The following is a 19,809-nucleotide window of genomic DNA, read 5'->3' as shown; positions in this document are numbered from 1 at the left end:
CAGATTGTGCCTTAAAAATATCTAATAATGATATATCTGTTACTAATCTTCTTGATCTTCATACCATACTAAAAGAAGACAGCTCTATAAACATTATAGACTTATATTATAAAAAAAAACCAAGAAGCTAAATTTAATTTGAAGTTGGAACATATATTCCACTTGAATTCTGATTTATCAAAAATGATTTATAATATTATTATCATTCTTGTCACCCTTAAAGAAAACATTAGTATTAGCTAAAATCTGCATTAATGAGTTATTGCTTATATTAAAAGAATGGAAAAATCACTTAGATGTTCACTTCATTCAGAGGAAATTAAAAGAAGTAATTTTTTTTAAATATATTTTTCAAGTTGGTGCATGTTTTTACTGATAGTCGATGTTTCACTTATATTTCATTTAAGTTAGATATTTCTGCAGAAAAAAATTTATTTAAATGAATCTAGGAAACATGTTTCTTATTGAAATGGCAAACTTTATTTATACCGTTCCATCATTTCCCCTAGACCTTTATCCATTCCACCCATGTCTCAATCCTGAGATACAGCATCTAAAAATACATCCTCCCAAAATGATATTTGATCCCAAAGATTTGAGCGATCTTTACCTAAAGCATGAAAAAAAAAACAATTTGGAAACTGATGTTAACTGTCATATTAATCTTATGATATAATTTTTTAAATTTACTTTAAATAGAACGGGCTTTAACATCATTGTTTAATGATTTTTATTCATAAAGTTAAGCGTTTAAGGCTTTAAATGGATTGAGTAAACTAAATGCTAATGCCATCCATTACTCTTTCTTGGACAACATTAGACAACATTAAATTTAAACTGAAAAAAAAAAAAAAAAAAAAAAAAAAAGATTTCGGCACATCTACCCTGCAACTATCCTTTTTTTTCCAACAATCAGTTCAGCCAGGGAGTGACTGATTATTGGAACAAACTCCCATATGTTGTTGTGATATTTATGTAGTTTAAATAAATTTAAGGAAGAATTAGGCAAATTACTGGAGAGAATGGAAAGATGATATGGGATAGTTTTTTGTTTAGTTTTGTCTGATGCTTCTTTGCATCGTTTGCCACTACTAATAATAATACATATTGCAGGTGATACAAAGGTTAGCAGGGTGGCTAACAACAGTAAGGACAGTATGCTACTCCAACTGGATCTAGATATGTCGGAAAAATGGGCTGAGAAGTGGCAATTGAAGTTTAACATTGACAAATACAAAGTACTGCATATGGGTAGCAATAACTGATGAAAAACGTACCAACTATATGGTACTACACTCAGGGAAGTGGAAAGTGAAAAAGACCTGAGGGTAATTGTGCAGTCAAATATGAAGTTTGTTGATCAGTGCAGACGAGCTGGTCATGGAGTTTTGTCAATGATATATAGGAATTTTGCTAGCAGTGACAGGGAGGTCATTATCCTGTTATACAAGGCAATGGTCAAGCCACATCTAGAGTACTGTGTACAGGTCTGGAGGCCTCATTTTAGGAATGATGTAGAGTTTAGAGTTACTAGAACGAGTACAAAAAGGGCAACAAGATTGGTGAGTGGAACAAAGGGGTGCTCTTACCAACAAAGGTTTAAGTTCTGCAAATTGCAGCACCTGGAGAGTAGGCACCTGTGAGGTGATCTGATTGAGGTGTATAAGGCCTTGAATGCGTTGAGCAAGCTGAATGCTGATGGGATTCTTCCTCTTGCTCAGCCTAAGAACCTGGGGGGGGGGATAGTTGTAGAATAGATGTGCAGAAATTTGCCATTATCCAGCGGGTAGTTTATTGGTGGAACAAGCTTCCATCTTTTGTTGTGGAAGCTAATAGCATAAATAAATTTAAGCTGAGCTGGACAGGCATTTGGAATGAATGGAGGGGTGAAATGGGAGGGTTTTTTTGTTTTTTTTTTTGGCTGATGCTGCATAAGCTTGCTTTCTTGCATTGTATGCCTCTACTAATGCTAATATTGAAACTGCACAGAATAACATTTTCAATTTTTGTATCTTCATCAAAAATATCTCCATAAATAAAATATGAAGAATCTCCCACCACCAAAGGCAGCCTCTTTTCCAAACTCAGTTTTTAATACAGAAAGATAAAAAAAAAAAAAAAAAAAAAAAAAGGAAAACCACTGATCATGATACTGTCACACTAAAAAAAAAAAAAAAAAATAACTATCCCCTTCATTGCCATTAAATCCTGAATTAATCATTCACACAAACCCCTCCCCCCACTACAAAGCCTACTTGCTGTGATTACACAGAAAATTATACAATATGGCACATAGATTGGTTATACAGGAAATCTTTGACATTTGGGATTTAAATTATTTTTGGGTTATGTTAGTGTACAATCATGATTATTCACAAGTATTTTCTCTGTAAAATGTATGTTACATATCATACATATATACATACTTGTTTTTATGTGAACATGCTGCACAGGTATATTTGAAACCCTGATATAACCAATGTATAAGGGTCTCATCACAATATTCAAATCAAAATACACCCATCATACATTTGTGAGAATTATTGAACAGATGAGTGCAAATGCTCTATGTCAGTCAGTGACTGCTGGAAAATCTTCATCATTGACTATGAGAAATATAAAGGAATCTACATGAAATAAAGCCACAAACTTGCAGTGCATGCCAGAAAAAAAGCTGATGCCTCATGTGATATTAGCATTAGAATTACCATTAGTAGAGGCATATGATACAAGAAAGTAAGCTTATACAGCATCAGCCAAAAAATAAAAAAAAAAAATTCCCATTTCACCGATCCATTCACTGTAAACGTTTGTCCAGTCCTTCCTTGAATTCATCAAAGCTATCAACTTTCAAATGACAGGCTAGGCAAATTTCCACACATCGATTCCACGACTGTCTTTCCTCAATTTGAATTTATGCCCCCTCTGTTTCGTAATCTGAACAAGAGGAAGAATCCCATCAGCATGGAGCCTGCTCAAACCATTCGAGGCCTTATACACCTCAATCATATCACCTTGCAGGTGCATAATCTACAGATGCTGTAATTTGTAGAACTTAAGCCTTTCTTGCTAAGAGCACCTGCAGTAATCAAGGCGTGGCCTGACCATTGCCTTATTATACAAAGGGATAATCACCTCCTAATGACAAAATTCTTGTATATCATTAACAAGATCCCGTGACCTACTCTGGCAGCGTGTCTGCACTGCTCAGAAAACTTCATATATGACTGCAGAATTACCTGCAGGTCTTTTTTATTCTCTACCACCGTGAGTGTAGTACCCCACATTTGGAACGTTTCTCTGGGGTTACTCTACCCATATACAGTACTTTCCATTTGTCAATGTTAAACTTCAGTTGCCACTTCTCAGCCCATCTGCCCAACTTTTCTAGATCCTGATGCAGTAGCATACTGTCATTAACAATCCTGCCAACCTTTGTATCATCTGCAAACATTGACATTTAGCCTGATATACCTTCATCAATATCATTGATAAATATACGAAACAACAGTGGGCTCAACAACGAACCTTGGGGGGACCCACTAATAGCATTAAAAGACCTGAAAGGAATCTCATCAGCAGAAGAATTGCGGAGGACTGCAAGTTTGGCACATAATATGCAGCATCGGCCAAAAAAAAACCTTCCCATTTCACCCATCCAGTCACTCCAAATGTTTGTCTAGTTCAGTCTTAAATTTATTTAAGCTATCAACTTTCACAACAACAGATGGAAGTTTGTTTCAGCAAAAAACTACCCGCTGGCAAAAGGCAAACTTCCACACATCTATTTTACAACTGTCTTTCCTCAATTTGAATCTATGTCCCCTCAGGTTCTTAATCTGAGCAAGCAGAAGTATCCCATCAGTATTGAGTCTGCCCAAACTATTCAAGGCCTTATAAAACTCAATAAGATCACCTCGCAGGTGCCTAGTCTTCAGATGCTGCAACCTGCAGAATGTAACCTCTCTTGGTAAGAGAACTCCTTTGTTCCTCTCACCAATCTTGTTGCCCTTCTCTGTACTTGTTCTAGCAACTCTACATCCTTCCTAAAATGAGACCTCCAGACCTGTACGTAGTACTCAAGGTGTGGCCTGACCATTGCCTTATACAAAAGGTTAATCACCTTGTCTCTGCTGGCAAAATTCCTATACAGGTAACCCTCGTATAACACGGTAGTTTAGCTCCTACAATATCTCGTGTTATGTGGGACTGAGAACCAGTACAAAAAAGGGAGGGTTATGTTCCAAAAGCTAACAACTATATGCATTTTTTTTTTTTTTTCATAACTATCAGAAACTTAATTTTTATAGTATTAATAACTTAATCTTTTAACTTTATTTTTATAATGGTAGCAAGTTAAATAGTAATATCTGAACAAACGTCTTACCTTCCAAACTGTGATACTTATATGTGAGATAACGTACGTTCATTTAATTTTTTTCCTTTTCATCACTGCTAAGCAGAATCTCTTCTTCAGCATCTAGATTTCATGTACCTTCTGTCATGAAGTGCATGCTTCAAAGTCACAATTTTTTATGGTCTTAAACAAGCACAAGTTCAATAGCACAGAATATAACCAGGGGATATTCCAACAAAATACAGAGGACCTCTGCTTTAAAGATAAAAAGCACAAATTTAATTTTATTACCTTACCAATTAACAAAGTTAAATGATACCTGAAAATCAGAAGAATATTTACCAGTTAGAAAAATAAAAATAAATTTATACTTACATACGAGCTTAATTAATATGTACTGTAATATGTACATACTAACTAATTGATATTTCTGTTCACTGACTTTTTTTTTTATTGTTGTAAAATTTAAACGTTTAAAATTACATCTAATGTAATAGCAGGGTTTTCCCAGCACAAAAGCTCAAAAATACTGTGTTATGCAAGATTTCCCACAATTCTTAAACCTTTTAGAGCAAAACCGTGTTATGCGAGGATTGCCTCAATTTATCAATTTGTTAGAGCGAAACCGTGTTATACGGGGGTTGCCTGTATATCATTGTTCAGAGAACTTCATATCTGACTGCACAATTACCCCCACTTCTTTTTCTTTCTCCACCTCCCTGAGTGTAGTACCACACAGTTGGTATGTTCCTCTTGGGATACTGCTATTCATATGCAGTACTTTGCATTTATCAATGTTAAACTTCAGCTGCCACTTCTCAGACCATCTGCCTAACTTTTCTAAATCCTGTTGCAGTAGCATACTGTTTTACTGTCATTAACAGCCCTGCCAATCTTTGTATCATCTGCAAACTTGGACATTAATCCTGATATACCTTTATTGATATCATTGATAAACACACAAAAAACAATGGGACACACGCCAAACCCTGCGGAACTCCAAAAACTCCAAACACGAGAGATATTAGAACCTATACTACTTGGTACTGTGCTTGGGTTGGAGGTTGAGAAGATGAAAGAAGATATTTGTTGACATTAGACTTTAACTTCTGTAGACTGTAATTTTCAGGAAATACGTAGGAAGGTAGGCTGTTCCAGAAAACGGCAGTTGAATGAACAAACGAGGAAGATGAAAAGTTGGTTCTGTGAGTTTCAAGTTGGACAGTAAATGGATGTTGGCTGGTGGCGGCACGTGTTTGGACAATTTCGAAAGAGAGAGTGGGAATTATAGAAGCCAATTCAGAAGAACAGTGCCGATGGAAGTATCTGTAGAAAAGGTATGCAACAGAAACAGTACGTCATTGAGACAGCAAGAGGAGAGACTCTGTTAGAGAGGAGTCATTAATTAACCAAACTGTCCTCTTCTGAACGGAATCAATATTCCCTGTATGGCAGATTTGCGATTTGTACAGAGTGAACAGCCATTTGGAAGAAAAGTAATGCTGGGAGCGAAAGAGAAAACCAAGTTTTTTAGATGCAGAGGAAGCAATATTTGTAATGTGCTTGTGCCAAGAGAGATTAGAGGTCAGGGTAATCATCAAAAGAGAAATATCATTTTGCCTAGAAATTGGAGAGTCACCAAAGATAAGCATAGGAGTAGAAGAATCCTTTTTGCGAGATATAAGACAAGACTCAGTTTTAGAAGGATTCTAATCAACTAAGTTGTCTTTGCCCCACTGCAGATCGGCATTTAAGGAATTGGTAGTGGATATTCGAGAAGTTGAAGCTGATTGAGCACGGAAAGGTTTCTCAAAATAGAAAGTGGAGTGCAATGTGTTATCATCGGCAAAACAATAGATAAGATTTCCAGTCAATAGAAGAAGGTCATTCATATATATAAGAAGGAAAAGAACTGAACCATGGCAGAGACCAGCATTAGTGGAGAAGTTAGAAGACAGAAAGCTATCTGCCATCACCCTCAGTGAGCGATCAGAGAGAAAACTGGATAACCAATTACAAAAAACAGTTGGCAAACCATAAGATGGAAGCTTGTTTAGAAGACCTTTGTGCCAAACACAATCGAAAGCCTTTCAGTTGAAACACAAGAGCAACTGCTTGGGTTTCACCGAACTTTTCCATTGAATTTGTCCATAAATGGGTAACATAAGCCAGAATATCACCAGTGGATCGACACTGATGCAATCCATACTGACGATCGTTGATCAGACGGAAGGTTTCTATGTAGTTTAAGTGTTAGCGGTTAATTAATTTTTCCATTACTTTAGAAAGAGTAGAAGTAATTGCAATGGGACAATAATTGGATTGGAGAGATTTGTAACCCTTTTTAGGAACTGGATGGATATGAGCAAATTTCCAAGCAGAAGGAAAAACACCTTTGGAATAAGAAAGTGAAAAAAGGTGGCAAAGAACAAGAGTAAATTCAGGAGCACAGGTTTTGAGAAAAAATGGAGAAATACCATCAGGACCTGGCGCTTTCTTAGCATCAAGATTCGTCAAAATCATTCTGACATCCTTTAGACGGAAGACCACAGGAGGCATTGAATGGAACGTGTTGGGAATGGTGGGAGGTGTTTTACCAAGATCATTAATACATGAGTTGGAAGGAAAATGGGATGCTAGCAGGTCAGCTTTATCCTTGGCTGAAGTGATAAAAGAACCATCTGGTTTTGGCAGAGGTGGGAGTAGAAATGGGCAAACGTTGCGGCCAGTAGTTTTGGCAGGAGACCAGAATGCTTGGAAACAATTAGGACAAGAAACAAGTTTTCTACTCTTATCCTGCTCAAAATCTAGCCTGGACTGATTAATAACTGCTTTACAATTGTTGCGAGCTTTGGTGTAGGCAGAAAATGGAACTGAAGAATTGGAAACAAGCCAATTACGATATGCAACATTCTTCTCTTGAACAGCCTTAGCACATTTATTGGAAAACCAAGGTTTATATAAAGGATGAGATTTTAAAGTGGAGTGTGGAATAAAGGATTCCATTCCTCCAAGAATAATTTCACTGACATGATCTGAGCAAAAGTTGACATCAGAAGTTTTGAAACAGTAATGCGACAAAGGAAAAGAAGAAAAGAAATCATCCCATTTTGCATTCTTGTAATGCCAAACAATACGACGTTGGGAATAGCCATGAGATAAAGGCTCCATTGGAGAAGAGACAATGACCAAGTTGTGATCTGAGGTGCCTAAAGGACCACTCACTACGACTGTGTACTTAGAAGGGTTGTTTGTGAGAAAAAGATCACGTGTGTTGGCTCTATGGTTAGGATTGTCCGGTATTCTTGTAGGTAAATGAACAATCTATGCAAGGTCATTAGTACTTGCAAAAGCCTCAGCATCTCGACCAGTTGCGTCAATGTGACTGAAAAACGGAAGCCGATTGTAGTTGTGAACATTAAAATCACTAAGAAAAATTACCTAACTGTTAGGAAAGTTGGACTGGAGAAAGTCAAGTTGCAAAGAGACAAAGTCAAAGAGCTCCAAGTGATTAGTGGAGTTCGGAGAACGGTAGAGACAATGGATGAATTTGACAGAATGAGGTAGAGAGATTTTAAGCCAGAGAAGATCAAAAAGAAGATCAATTCCAAATTACTAGTTCTCTGACAGGGAATATCGGAACGGACATATGCACAAGTACCACCTTTGAGGTGAAAGGAATCATACAGCGAATAATTTGGGCAACCGAGATGACAGTAGTTGAATCAACGGATAACCGAGAATCTGTCAGAAAAAGTACATGGGGTTTGGCAGACAGCAAGTAGAAATGGACATCATTGAGATTAGAATTGAGACTATGTATATTTGTGAAATGAACTAGAAAATGCTTGGAAGATTTAGATCTTTTTGCAGATAAGATTCCTCTATCAGTTTGACAATTCATGGTGTATTCAATAGTAAGAAAGAAAAATTTCATTACTTCACACATCCTGTGTGAAGTAATGAAATTTTTAGATATGGTGTACACATGGTAAGAATATACGCAGATCCTCGACATAACGTGGCCTCGACAATGCCTCCCCACATACACGCTACTCGGACTCCCTCCAGTCACTATCTGGCAGAGTAGAGGTAGCAAGATTATACACTAGCTGATCCGGAAGCCTCCTAAAGAGTTACCAATAGGTTCGGTCTGGTGTACTAACTAGTGGCTGGCCTACAAACAATGTTTTTGAGCTGTTACCTTGAAATGTAAGGAAGATTGGATATCGCCACGATGTTTGTCATAACCTCAAAAGTCATCAGTCATACTGCATGATGGAAGAGATGGGGAAGTGTTGACCTGAACCTTAGCTCTGGAGACTAAACATGGGTTCCACCACTTCAAGCCTCCAAGTGTTCATTTATTACCACTCTCTGCTGTCTTCCACTCAACCATCCCTTTATCCATTGCAGCAACTTGCTCTTAATGCCATGCTGATTCAGTTTGTACAGCAGTCTCCCATGTGCAACAGTATCGAAAGCTTTTCTAAAATTCAAGTATATGATATCAAAATTATTTTTTGCATCTAGTTCCTCTGTGACCACATCATTGTATCCAATCAAATTGGTCAGACAAAACTTCACCTTAACAAACCCATGCTGTGTCTGAACTATTATGCTGTCTTGTCTAAGTGATCCTGCATCATTTCTTTACCACTGACTCCATTATTTTCCCCGGAACAGAAGTTAAACTAATAGGTCTATAATTATTTTTGTGACCCTTTGAACCCCCTTTGGGAATTGGGGCTACATTTGGACATCTCCAGTCCAATGGAATGGACTGGAGATATACCATGAATCTAAGGATGCTCTCATAATTATGGCCTAAGGTTTGCTTACTTCCCTTCCTCCCTCCTATATTACTGGATAGATTCCATCCATCCCAGGTGCCATTTTTATGTTAACTTCAACAACAATTTCTGCTCTGCTTTACTCTCAGTTATTACAAAATCATTTAGCTCCCTGTTAGAGTTTAGTAAACTTCTGTCCTCCCCTTTTTTTTTTTTTTGGTAGTTGTTGGCGCATCGGCTTCTGTGGCCATAATGCACCTCCCAAGGTTTTTGCAGTACTTTGATCCAAGCTCGAGGCGAGATTCGAACCTGCGACCTTTGGGATACCAGTCAGGCACTTTACCCACCCGGCTAGCCTGGTTGGCATTCTCCTTCCCTTCCTTACAGAAATCTGCATGTGAGAATGTAAATACCCATTGTTTGTCAGCAATCTGAGCGAGATCATCAACCATCGAACCACCAACATCAAGTGGACCAATCTGATTCATCTCCTTCCTTCTAGAGTTTACATCAGTAAAGAAGGCTGTGTTTTTCTTTTCATCCTTTGCCAGTGATCTCTTGTAATCAGACTTTGCTTGCCCTTGTGACTTGATTACAGACTATCTTACATCTGCCATAAGCTTCTGCGTCACCTGATAATTTATATGCATCCCACGCATTTTTCTTCTCTGCTACGAGCCTCATTAGTTCATCTGACATCCATTAAGTCTAAATCTTGAACAGTATTTCTTAGTTGGTATGAAAAGTCTAGTAGCTTCCAAGATTAATTCATTGAAGGCTTCCCATTTAGAATTTGTTGTTATTAACATCAACAGTTGGTACCACTGTATAGAATTTAAAAACTGACTGAGACCACTGTGGTCCCCTTTACAGAAAAAAAAAAAAAACCCTTCCCTTTACCCTTGATGGTAGTTACATCTTTTAATAAATCCCACACCCGTACATTGTGATCACTGTCACCACGGGGTTCCTTTATCTGCAAATTCTTAATACATGAATAATCACTGCTGATAATCAGATCAAGAGTATTACTCCCTCTGGTTGAACCTTGAACATGTTGCTGTAGAAAAGAATGCTCCAATAACTCCACAGTATTTCTAGTGTGTGAGTGACCAATCCACAACTTTCAGTCAATATCTGGAAAGTTATTGTTAAAATTAAAATTAAAAATCTCTCATTTTTTTAAAAGTTAAAATCTCTCATTATAAGACATTCTGATTAACCGGCCCACTCTATTTCTCTGCACAATTGCTCATTGTACTCATCAGAATCATTAGGCCTATAACACACTCCTACTCTCATTTTCCCTTTCCCAGTGTTTATGTCACACCAAACTGGCACAACATTGCACTGTCCACCCATGTCAACTGGATGCACTTCATTAGATTTTATGTGTTCCTTGAAAAAACAGCATAACCCCTCCACCCTTCCTATCCTGTCTATCCTTTCTGTACACATTGTGCTCCCCAAATTCCATTTCTGCACTGCTTATATATGTGTGACACCATTTTTCTGATATCCCAACAATATCTGCCTTTGATGTCTTGATCAGCACTTCAAATTCATCAAATGTATTTACTATACTTCTAGCTTTGGTGTACGTGGAAGTATACATGCATCTGTTCTTACTCTTAGTTACCCTAACACAGCTCATGTATTTACTTCTTCCATGGTGGCTCCCAGCAGCAGCTCTTGAAATCCCCAGCAACTTGCTCTCTAAGCAAGTAACTGGGGATTTCAAGTTCAAGAATCACTTTTGCCTCTGCCTGTAGCTATTGTTAATCTTTTAGTCTGTGAATCCCCCCCCCCAAAGCTATCAGTTTTCCGACCCACCATCACTGCCTCGATAGCATCAGCAAATATTCTTTCACCCTTTCTATTTAAGTGTATCCCATCCCTGTAGAAGCAGTCTCTCCTGTTAGCAAGCACATTCCATGCTGAAAACAATTCTACCCCATGAACATCACACAATTTCTCTAGGGCTGAATTGATTGACAAGGCTCTTGTTTTATATACTCCCTCCTATCGTGTCTGGGCAGAATTGCAGACTCTTTCAAATTAAACCCTAACTCAACTTTTTTTCAACATTGACCTGCACTTGTTAAGTAAATCTGCAGATCTTACTCTTAAGGTAATTAGTGCCAACGTGTACAACAATATCACCTTTTGTGTCCTTAAAAGATATCTGTTCTACAACATCATCGGCTTTTGCCCCTGTCAGACATACCATGGTCATGTTCCACCTATCCTTTTTTGCATAATATAGTCCCTGTCTCCCTGACAATAGAATCACCGACAATAACTAGCTCCTGTGGGACCAGCGCATTCTGCCTTGGAGATTGCTGCTGTGTTTCCTGATGCACAGGAGTGAGATCTGGCATTGATTTGGGCAGCTGAGAGCTTGATGGGCCCCTCATATTAATATTAATTTCTTCAAGGGCATCTACCCTACACCTCAAACTATCATAGATGCCCATCAGAATGCTGAATTGGTGCCTAATTTTTTCAGTCTCTGCACCTAGCACATACAACAACATCCTCCTTGGCTAGATCATGCCTGTTCTAAAAAGGTCTGCAAACATATCACATTTCACACATTTTTTTAGACTTTGATGAGTTGGAAAATTGCCCCATTCGGTTCTCCCTGAGCCACAGCACTCCCTCTAATCTTTGCACGTTACTTTGCTGCTCTAGTCTCGGTCATGATTCTGTTTAAGTATAATTTTATTAACAATGAATGTTGTTGTTGTTGTTGTGGAGCTGGCTAATATTTTACTTTAAAATTATATTACAGATAATTTATAACTTTTTTTTTGTAAATTTAAAATGTTTTTATATTTAAGGTTTTGAAATTATTTGTGCAACAATAATTAAGTTGATAATATAATTTTAATTTGGAACAGGATTGGGTTCTGAAGATATACCTTGTAGTCAAGTGCTATTTGACCACCGTACAGTTTATCAGCCACCCAGCACTTTACAGTTGCCAGGTGCTGGTGGACTAACCAGCAGTGATTCTGCTTTTTCTGTACCTGGGTCTCTTTCTACTTCATCTTCACAGTCTTCTCTGTCAAGGTAATTTAAAATGATTTTATCTGTTACAAGAGATGGAAATAAGTCTTAATTGCAGTTTTATATGTCATGACTATTTTAATTCTCATTTTCTACAATGTAAACACATTTTGTAACATGGTGGATGGAACTTTTAGATAAAAAAATCATTAATGTAATTTTTTTTTTTTGGTTGTTATTTCTCAAAAGAGGAAGTGATAATAATTTGACAGAAAATTTTATAAAATAAAACTAATTTCAGGTAATATAAAACTGTATATACTTAAAAATATAGTTGTAAATATTCATACATTGAAAACGACCAGTATGACACAGCATATGGATGAGCTACGAAGTACACTTATCAATAATCTAATAATATTAGTAATAGTAGACAAATCATGCAAGAAAACAAGATTATGAAGTATCAGCCAAAAAAAAAAAAAAAAAAAAAAAAAACTTGCCACATCACCTGTCCATCCCATCCAGTAAATTTTCTAGTTCTTCCATGAATTTATTCATGCTACTCACTTCCACAACAACAGATGGAAGTTTTGTCTAACGACTAACTACCCACTGGCTGAAGGCACATCTATCTTGCAAACACCCTTCCTCAATTTGAATTTATGCCCCCTCATCACGTGGATAGTCTGAGACGAGGAAGAATGCCATCAGCACTGAGCTTGCTCAATCCATTGAAAGCCTTAAACACCTCAATAAGATCACCTTGTAGGTGCCTATTCTCCAGATGCTGCAAATGAAGAACCGAAGCCTTTCTTGGTATGATCACCTGTTTGTTCATTTTACCAATCTCATTGTTGCCCTTCTCTACACCAGTCCGAGCAGATCCTTCCTAAAATGAGCCCTGCTAGACTGTATGCAGTACTCAAGATGCAGCATGACCATTGCCTTGTACAATGGGATAATCACCTCTGTATCCCTAATAGCAAAGTTCCTCTATATCATTGACAAAATTCTGTGAGCTGTTCTGGCAGCCTGTCTGCACTGGTCAGAGAACTTCATATCTGGCTGTGCAATTACTCCAGGTCTTTTTCATTTTCGACTACCCTGAGAGTAGCAAAGTTGGTACGTTAACCTGGAATTACTGCTACACATATGCATTACCTTGCGTTTTCAAAGTTAAACTTCAACTGCTATTTCTCAGCCCATCTACCTAATATTTTTTAAATCTTGTTGCAGTAGCTTACCCTGATTACTGTCATTAACCACCCTGCCAAGCTTTGTATCATCTGCAAACTTAGACATTATATACCTTCATTAATAAATATAGAAAACAACAAGCCCAGCACTGAAACCTGGTGGACCCCACTAATAACATTAGTCCACTAAGAGCATTGTTCATTGATAACCACTCTCTGCCTTCTCCTACTCAACAACACTGCTCCAATTAATATCAGTGTTTTATGTGCAACAGTATCAAAAGCTTTCTTGATGTTCAAGTATACAATGTCAAAATTATTTTTTGAATTCAGTTTCTTTGTTACTGCATCACAGAATCCAATCAGATTAGTCAGACAAGATTGCTTAACAAATCCATTCCATGACTGCAGTATAACTGTATTCCCCTCTAGATGGCCCTGTATTACATCTTGAACCTTATTTTTCCTAGAACAGAAGTCAAGTTAATAGATCTGTAATTACTCATGTCACCCATTTGATCCCCCCCTTGTGGATGGGATATTTGCAAATATGTACCCAGTTGAATGTATAATCTTCTCCCACAAAAGGGTAACATGAGTAATTGGATAGATTCAATTCCTCACGTTTGGATGTAAATGCAGAATACTTATTTGGTTTGCCAGTAACCTGCACAGGATCATCAACATTTAAGCCATCGACATCAAGTGGATCAATGTGTTTCAACCCCTTCCTTCTGCTGCTAATATAAGTAAAAAAGAAGTTTTTGCTGCTGTTCTTTACATTCTTTGCTAGAGGCTTCACATAATCTGCCTTAGCTTCACTAGCCTCCTTTGTGACTTGATTAGAGACTAGCTTATATCTACCATAGGCTTAATTATCACCTGATAATTTAGTGTATAAGTTAGAAGTCCATTCTATATGTACTTTCAAATTTTGAAATACAATATGAATATTTGTTTTCTAGTAGCCCATCATTTAACTGTGATCCTGAAGGTGATCTGACTAAAGTTGCTGAACAACCAGAAGCTACTTGTTTTCAGCAAGTTCCATATAGATCTGAATCACAGGTAAGCTTTAATCTTTAAAAAAAATAGTGTTATAATAATTTTTTACTTTATTTATATAAGTTTTAATTACTTACCTCATTTTAATTTGACTGAATATCTTTAGATGTCATTTCCGACATGGAAGCACCCAATGCACGAGCCTCCATAATAGTGTCTTTTTGCCCCTTTGAAACTCTGTGATATCTTTACTACATCCCATAACTGCTATTTTATCACTTGACTTATTACTTGAAACTGTTCAGATTTTTATACTGCAAGCTATGCAGCATAGATCATTATGGATCAGATAATAGTAGTTAGTAGTAATGGAGGCATGTAATACAAGAAAGCAAGTCTATGAGCTTATGTAGCATCAGCCAAAAAAAAAAAAAAAAAAAAAACATTTTGCACATCCATTCCCTCCTAAATGTTTATCCAGTTGCTCCTTGAATTTATTTACGTTATCAACTTCCACAATGACAGATGAAAGTTTGTTCCAGCAATTAACCACCCGCTGGCTAAAGGCAAATTTCCACACATCTGTTCTACAACCATCTTTCTTCAATTTGAATTTATACCCCCTTAAGTTTGTAATCTGAGCAAGCAGAATTCAGTGTGCTCAACCCATTGAAGACCTTATACACCTCAGTCAGATCACCTCGCAGGTGCCTAGTCTCCAGCTGCTGCAGTTTGCAGAACTTAAGCCTTTCTTGGTAAGAGGACCTCTTCGTTCCCCCTCACCAATCTTGTTGCCCTTCTCTGTACACGCTCAAGCAACTGTACATCCTTCCTAAAGTGAGGCCTCCAGACCTGTACGCAGTACCCAAGCCGTGGCCTGACCATTGCCATATACAAAGGGATAATCACTTCCTTTTCCCTACTAGAAAAATTCCTGTATATCATTGACAATATGACCTGACAATATATACTGACAATATATATTGACAATATGACCCCATGACCTGCTCTGACAGCCTGTCTGCACTGCTCAGAAAATTTCATATCTGACTGCACATTACTCCCAGGTATTTTTCATTTTCTACTACCCTAGGTGTAGTACCACACAGTTGATACGTTATTCTGGGGTTGCTTCTACCCGTACGCAGTACTTTACATTTGTCAATATTAAACTTCAGTTGCCAGTTCTCAGCCCATCTGACAAAATTTTCTAGATCCTGTTGCAATAAGCGCTGCCATTACTGTCATTAACAATCCTGCCAACCTTTGTATCATCTGCAAACTTTGACATTAAGGTTGATATACCTTCATCAATATCATTGATAAATATACAAAACAACAGTGGGCCCAACATCAACCCTGGGGGGGGGAACTCACTAATAACATTAGTCAATGAAGAGCAGTCTCCATTGATTACCACTCTGTCTTCTACTCAACCATTCTTTTATTCATTGTAGCAACTTACCCTTAATACCGCTTACTGCTCCAATTTAGAATATTATTCTAAAGTAGAGCAGTATGTATTGGAGCAATAAACTAATATTCTAATAATACTAATATAGTAAGTAAATGTTTAAAAATGTGGTAATTATTGACAAGTTATAATTTTTGTGGAACTTATGCCTTACTGTCATATGAAAATGTACATGCTGTAATGTATTTCTGTTATTTTATTTATTTATTTATTATTATTATTTTTTTGGAAAATACATTGTGTTTTATGTCAGGATGAGCTATATGTGTGTACATATCATCATCATCTTCAGACATTTTCGTTCCACTGCAGGATGAAGGCCTCCTCAACAAGTTTCCAGAATTGATGATCCACTTCATCCTTGGTCTTTTTCTTGGGCTTTTACAGCCAAGTAGTATCCATTCAAAAATTCATTTGGTCCATCTGCTGTCATTTCTTCTTCTTGATACGTGACCTGCCCATTTCTATTTTAAGCACTTTGTTCTCTCAATGATGTTACAGACCTTGATTTGTTGCCAAATCCATGCATATGTTTTTCAGCCTCTTTTGATTATGTTCAAAATTTGGTGCTCATACTTCTGTGTGTGACATAACAGCCATATGTTACGACAAGGAGGATACATTCTTCAAACAGGCCTCTGAGGTTGGGTGTATTCATACTGTGGATTTTAGTGTTTTGCACCAACCTTACGTAAAAATAAAAACACAAAGGAAACTGGACTTTTGATAACTGTGTTTATAATAAATTATAATAACCTGTATTTACAATAAATTTAACTTTACGATAAACTATACATATAAAATATTAAAATCTGCTACATTAAGAACAATAAAATGCATTAAAATATACTAAGTTAAAAGCGATAAAAAACCATAGCTTTCAAAGGCTCCAGCCTTCTTCTTCAGCGGTATTTTCTTATTCTGCAGTACATCTTTAAATATCAGCAGGTTCATGGTACTCATCACGTGTTTCATTCTCACGCGTTCCGTTCTCTTGCGTTGTGGAACCGGAAGTGGCTCGAGCGGGAGTCATACGGAACCGTTCATCCCTTCTGAGGATAGTGGCCTCAAAGAGGGGATGAATCCGCGTACCTCTATCTCTATTAATGTTGATTGTAGAACAGATCCGCAAACTCTTGAGCCACTTACGGTCCCAGAACTTATGCGCCCGATCGGTGATGATAGCATCGTCTGGCGAGATCTGGTGCTGCTTCTCCCAAAAATGTTCGGCCACGGCGGATTTGCCATACTCCGCATTTCTTATTGCCTTAGTGTGTTCCCCCAGACGATCTTTGAGACGGCGTTTTGTTTCCCCTACATAACATTCCCCACAATCCGGGCATCTAATGCTATATACGACCCCACTTGTGTTCTCTTTTTGAATGGGGTCCTTAACCTGAGACACGATTGTGTACAGCCTCCGCCCCGGAAGCTGCACACAACGTGTCTGGTACTTTCTTAGTATTCTAGCTATGTGATCAGTCAGACCCGGATAATAGGGAATGTATGCAGTGGATAGGGAATGTATCCACTGCATACATTCCCTATTATCCGGGTCTGACTGATCACATAGCTAGAATACTAAGAAAGTACCAGACACGTTGTGTGCAGCTTCCGGGGCGGAGGCTGCACACAATCGTGTCTCAGGTTAAGGACCCCATTCAAAAAGAGAACACAAGTGGGGTCGTATATAGCATTAGATGCCCGGATTGTGGGGAATGTTATGTAGGGGAAACAAAACGCCGTCTCAAAGATCGTCTGGGGGAACACACTAAGGCAATAAGAAATGCGGAGTATGGCAAATCCGCCGTGGCCGAACATTTTTGGGAGAAGCAGCACCAGATCTCGCCGGACGATGCTATCATCACCGATCGGGCGCATAAGTTCTGGGACCGTAAGTGGCTCGAGAGTTTGCGGATCTGTTCTACAAACAACATTAATAGAGATAGAGGTACGCGGATTCATCCCCTCTTTGAGGCCAATATCCTCAGAAGGGATGAACGGTTCCGTATGACTCCCACTCGAGCCACTTCCCGTTCCACAACGCAAGAGAACGGAACACGTGAGAATGAAACATGTGATGAGTAAAATGAACCTGCTGATATTTAAAGATGTACTGCAGAATAAGAAAATACCGCTGAAGAAGAAGGCTGGAGCCTTTGAAAGCTATGGTTTTTTTATCGCTTTTAACTTAGTATATTTTAATGCATTTTATTGTTCTTAATGTAGCAGATTTTAATATTTTATATGTATAGTTTATCGTAAAGTTAAATTTATTGTAAATACAGGTTATTATAATTTATTATAAACACAGTTATCAAAAGTCCAGTTTCCTTTGTGTTTTTATTTTTACGTAAGGTTGGTGCAAAACACTAAAATCCACAGTAAGGAGGATACATTGATAAAAAAAGTTCTGGTTCGAGACAGAGTGGCAAATTTGTCTTGAAGACTATATTAAGCTTTCCAAATGCCATCCAAAAATTTATGTGCCATTCAGTTTCCATCTATTGAAATTTCTTTTCCATGATAAACATACCTTTCTAGTTCTTGTCCATTGACCATGTTGTTCTTTGGTCTCATAAATTTGTTGACCTATGTTTATATCATCAAGAAAACACATAACCTGTGTTTTCTTCATATTAATCTTCAAATCGAACTTCTTGATTTCATGCTGCAGTTCTTCAATGTCTTGCTGCAAATCTTCCGGATTGTTAGCAAGGAGAATGATATTACAGTAAAACGTTGTTATCCGGAAGTCAGCTACCTGGAACGTCAGTTATCTGGAATAATTTGAAAGGCTGATCTTTCTTCTTTTTTTATTAACAGTAGTACAGTAAGTGCCGGTTATAGTGATCACGTTTGCAAATTGAATTTTGATTATAATAAGTGAAAGATCGAGTTTACTACCCTTTTTTTTTTTTTTTTTTATGTGAACCCCAAACACGAGAGGTATTAGAACCTATAGTACTTAGTACCGTGCTTGGTTTGGAGGTTGAGAAGATGAAAGAAGATATTTGTTGACATTGGACTTGAACTTCTGTAGATTGTAATTTTCAGGAAATACGTATGAAGGAAGGTTGGTCCAGAAAATGGCAGTTGAATGAATCAATGAGGAAGATGAAAAGTTGGTTCTGTGAGTTTGAAGTTGGACAGTAAATGGATGTTGGCTGGTGGCGGCACGTGTTCGGACTGTTTTGAAAGAGAGAGCGGGAATTATAGAAGCCAATTCAGAAGAACAGTGCCCATGGAAGTATCTATAGAAGAGGCATGCAGCAGAAACAGTATGTCTATGAGAAAGCGAGTGGAGAGACTCTGTTAGAGATGAATCATTAATTAACCTAACTACCCTCTTCTGAATGGAATCAAGAAGCCTGAGAGAGGTTTTGGGGGCACCACCCCAGATGTGGGAACAATATTCCATAGCAGGGTGGATTTGCGATTTATACAGAGTGAGCAGCTGTTTGGAAGAAAAGTAACGCCGAGAGCGAAAGAGAAAACCAAGTTTTTTAGATGCAGAGGAAGCAATATTGTAATGTGCTTGTGCCAAGAGAGATTAGAAGTCAGGGTAATCCCCAAAAGAGATATATCATTTTGCCTAGAAATCGGAGTGTCACTAAAGATAAGCATAGGAGCAGAAGAATCCTTTTTGCAAGATATAAGACAAGACTGAGTTTTAGAAGGGTTGAAATCAACTAAGTTGTCTTTGCCCCACTGGAGAATTACCTGAAAATCGGCATTTAAGGAATTGGTAGCAGATTTTCGAGAAGTTGAAGCTGATTGAGCAGGACAAGGTTTCTCAAAATGGAAAATGGAATGCAATGTGCTATCATCGGCAAAACTCTGGATAGGATTTGCGGTCAATGGAAGAAGGTCATTAATATACAAGAGGAAAAGAGTGGGGAAAAGAACTGAAACTTTGGGGAAACCGGCATTAGTGGAGAAGTTAGAAGACAGAGAGCCATCTACCAT

The 19,809-nt window shown here is 37.7% G+C and overlaps 1 protein-coding gene across 12 annotated transcripts in view; it reads left to right on the top strand.

The window, feature by feature from the left end:
• Positions 1 to 19,809, top strand: part of Rab3-GEF (Rab3 GDP-GTP exchange factor) — a 973,693-nt gene that overhangs the window by 373,539 nt on the left and 580,345 nt on the right. For 11 of the 12 annotated variants that reach the window (XR_016547514.1, XM_090382519.1, XM_090382518.1 and 8 more), the window contains exons 12-13: positions 12,054 to 12,225; positions 14,327 to 14,429. Coding sequence is in view for 11 of the 12 variants with exons in the window: in XM_090382519.1 (XP_090238645.1) it covers positions 12,054 to 12,225; positions 14,327 to 14,429 (275 nt within the window). In the remaining variant the exon portion in view is untranslated. The remainder of the gene's footprint in view (positions 1 to 12,053; positions 12,226 to 14,326; positions 14,430 to 19,809) is intronic. The other variant, XM_090382521.1, reaches the window with a different exon arrangement.

Source organism: Mastigoproctus giganteus, chromosome 10 (genome assembly GCF_048544385.1).
Source record: "Mastigoproctus giganteus isolate SK-2022 chromosome 10, ASM4854438v1, whole genome shotgun sequence".
Taxonomy (NCBI): domain Eukaryota; kingdom Metazoa; phylum Arthropoda; class Arachnida; order Uropygi; family Thelyphonidae; genus Mastigoproctus; species Mastigoproctus giganteus.
Note: the sequence above shows the minus strand (reverse complement) of the source record. Positions and strands in the feature narration are given on the sequence as shown.